Below are 3,035 nucleotides of genomic sequence, written 5' to 3'. Positions count from 1 at the left end.
GGGGTAGCAAGCGAAGCTTCATCTGTATTTGCAGCCGCTCCCCAGCGCTAGCATCACCGCTCAGCTCCACCTCAGATCATCAGGCATTAGAGTCTCATAGGAGCACCGGTCCCTGGTGCCAAAAAGGTTGGGGACCACCGCTCCGAAGTATGTCCTCTGCTCTAGGAGACAGAGCAGGGAGCCACTGATTCTGCCAGCCGAAGTGAAAGAAGGCTTTGTAGGCTTCGTAGGTGAAAGGGGTAGAGGCCAAGGGACGAGGATAAATGACAATAATAATCATTTCTCTAGTACTAAGTATGGGCCCAGCACTTTCAGTATATGAATTCATTTAATCCTCATCACAAGCCCGTGATGGGCACTGTTGTCATGTCCATTTCACAGATGAGGAAACTGATGCTCAGTGAAGCTAAGGAGCCTGTCCAAGGTCACGCAACTAGTAAGTGGCAGTCCAGCTCCAGAATCCAGTTTGTAAACCACTGTTCAACATGGCCTCTTGCAGTTTGTGAGCACAACTTGTCTGGGAAATATGAGTGGCTTGCCTGGAGAACAGTGGTTCTGAATATTTTTTTCTTCTGATAAATTTTCTTCAATTTATCTCACCAATTCTTACTTTCCGGAGGGGGCGGGAATATCTCTTTGATAAAGCCTTGGAGAATATAGTAGTTGCTAGGGCTGCCATAATAAATACCACAAACTGGGTGGCTTGGACAACAGAAATTCATTTGGTCACAATTCTGGAGGCTACAAGTCCAAGATTAAGGTGTCAGCAAGGTTCGCTTCTTCTAACGCTCTCCTTGGCGTATAGTTGGCTTCCTCTAAAGGTGTCTTTACGTGGTCTTCCTCTTGTGTGCCTGTGACTTAATCTCTTCTTGTAAGGACACCAGGATTGGATCCCACTGGTTTAGAGTCCACCCCAATGACCTCATTTAACCGTCAAGGTCCTGTTTCCAAATAGAGCCACATTCTGAGGTTGAAGGGGTTAGAACTTCAACATATGAATGGGGTGGAGGCACAATTCAGTCCATAAGAGTGAGCACCATAGTAAACGAATTATACTGTGAGTTTTTACACATGATTTTATATTATTTAAAAATGCTCTGTACATTTTTAAATACTTTTTTATACTTTCCTTGGTGATAGATGCAAAAATGTTTGTATATAATACATTTACAGGCATCGTGTTACCAATGACGCGTAACTGTTTAAGCTTATTGCAGCGAGGGGTTGGTTCCTGTCTACAATCACTGTAGCAGTACAGTTAGGAATCACATATGAACAGACTCGTCTTTAATTAACGGAAAGCTACAGGTCAAGTGCTATAAATATGCTCTCTATGCACTCTAAGAGAAACCAAACAGATCTCCACCAACAATGATGTATAATTACAAAGCAAGAATAACACCAGTGAAAATCATGGTTACCTGGATACCACACTGATGATGCATTGCTGACACAAAGTCCACTTGGAAGTGCAGGCGTTCCGGCCATCGGAACTTGCTCCTGTGCATCCAGCAGGGTCTCTGCAGTGCTGAATGGCTGCCGGACTTCTCAGTTGAATGATAAATCAGAACCACTAGTGAATTCTGACTATTACTAAACCTTAGTAATTTTTAGTAATTCTTTTATAGGTTCATAATAAGTAGCCCTTAATCTCATGTAAAAACGAGTCTATGGAATTATGATTTTTCGCTAATAAGAGCAACAGAAAGAGAACAATAATGAGTATGAATTTCGTGTCCATAATATTAGAGACATAACTCAACCCTCTCACTTATGTAAATCCCATTTAATTGGCTCCCAGCCTTACATGAACTGGGACTTAGTCATTGTGAGAGTTCCCTTTCCTTCCACCTTACTCACCCTGCCTAAGGAGGTCAAACAAGATTCTGACAGACGTGCTGTCAGGGAGCTAAGGAACCCAGCGCTTACTCTCTGTCGACTGGCTTCATAGCATTATTCTTGGCATTGCTGGGAAGAACTGGTCACATGCCCTGCTTCTAGCAGACTTGGCTCTTCATCCTCACAGTGCTCCATTCCTGTGACCACCCATCTCTCCACCAAGGTGCTCAGTTATGATGCCCAGAGTCCAGCCTCTACAGACATCCAGAAGCTGCCATCTGCCATTTAGGATTCATGTAGTGGAAACTCAAATAAAAAATTCTTTCATATGTTTTCCTTGCTCTTCATTTTAGTGAGTTTTGACCTGCCTTTCTCTTGACTTATTTTATTCCCCTTCTCAAAGCAGTAATCACACCTTTCCAAACATTGACCTGAAATACATTCATTTCTCTCCAGGATATAGTAGGACACTGGCGCTGGAGGGGTACGTGATTTTAAGACCACTGCTGAGGATGGTTGGGATTCATGAAAGAGTTTTTAAGAAGAGACATGACATTGATTAATCTTTTAAAAAGACTTTTTGATGGACTGGGTATTATGTGATCTTAAGAGATTTTATAATGCACCTGTAGTTTCATCAGAAAATATCCTTATTTTTTAGAGATTCGTACTGAAATATGTATGGGTGAAATACATGATGTTTGTTATTTGCTTCGTAATGCTTTGATGAAAAACATGTGGGAAAATATGGCAAAATATTTATAATTGTTAAATCTAAATGGGGTTCATGGGCATTTATTATATAGTGTCCTCTGTTTTTCTCTCTGTTTTTATTTTTATTTTTTTATAACAAAATATAGAAATAAATCCTTCCGATGGCTCTCTAGGGATTGGATGGGAAGGAAGTAGGGAGCCAAGTTATTGAGGAGATGAAATCAGTAATTCGGGCAAACACTGATGAGAGGTTGTGCTAAAATGCATCTCTGGTTGCCGCGGACACTGCGGGCTGAAAGGTACCCATCCGGTCTGTTCTCTTCTCTCATTCCCACAGTCGAAAGTGCTTCGAGAAAAATGGCTGCTGCAGGGTATACCTGCTGGCACTGTCGAAGAGGAGGAAGCCAGGAGACGGCAGTCTGAGGAGGATGAGTTCAGAGTCAAACAACTAGAAGATAACATTCAGAGGTAGGTGCTCCCCC

The 3,035-nt window shown here is 42.2% G+C and overlaps 1 protein-coding gene across 2 annotated transcripts in view; it reads left to right on the top strand.

The window, feature by feature from the left end:
• LOC105295323 (paralemmin-2) overlaps positions 1 to 3,035 on the top strand; it is a 318,042-nt gene that overhangs the window by 73,467 nt on the left and 241,540 nt on the right. For both annotated transcript variants that reach the window (XM_011364934.2, XM_023533465.1), the window contains exon 3: positions 2,891 to 3,021. In XM_011364934.2, the coding sequence (XP_011363236.2) occupies positions 2,891 to 3,021 (131 nt within the window). The remainder of the gene's footprint in view (positions 1 to 2,890; positions 3,022 to 3,035) is intronic.

Source organism: Pteropus vampyrus, unplaced genomic scaffold, assembly GCF_000151845.1.
Source record: "Pteropus vampyrus isolate Shadow unplaced genomic scaffold, Pvam_2.0 Scaffold103, whole genome shotgun sequence".
NCBI classification, from domain to species: Eukaryota; Metazoa; Chordata; class Mammalia; order Chiroptera; family Pteropodidae; genus Pteropus; species Pteropus vampyrus.
The sequence above is the reverse complement of the archived record's forward strand: the minus strand, read 5'-3'. Positions and strand labels throughout refer to the sequence as shown.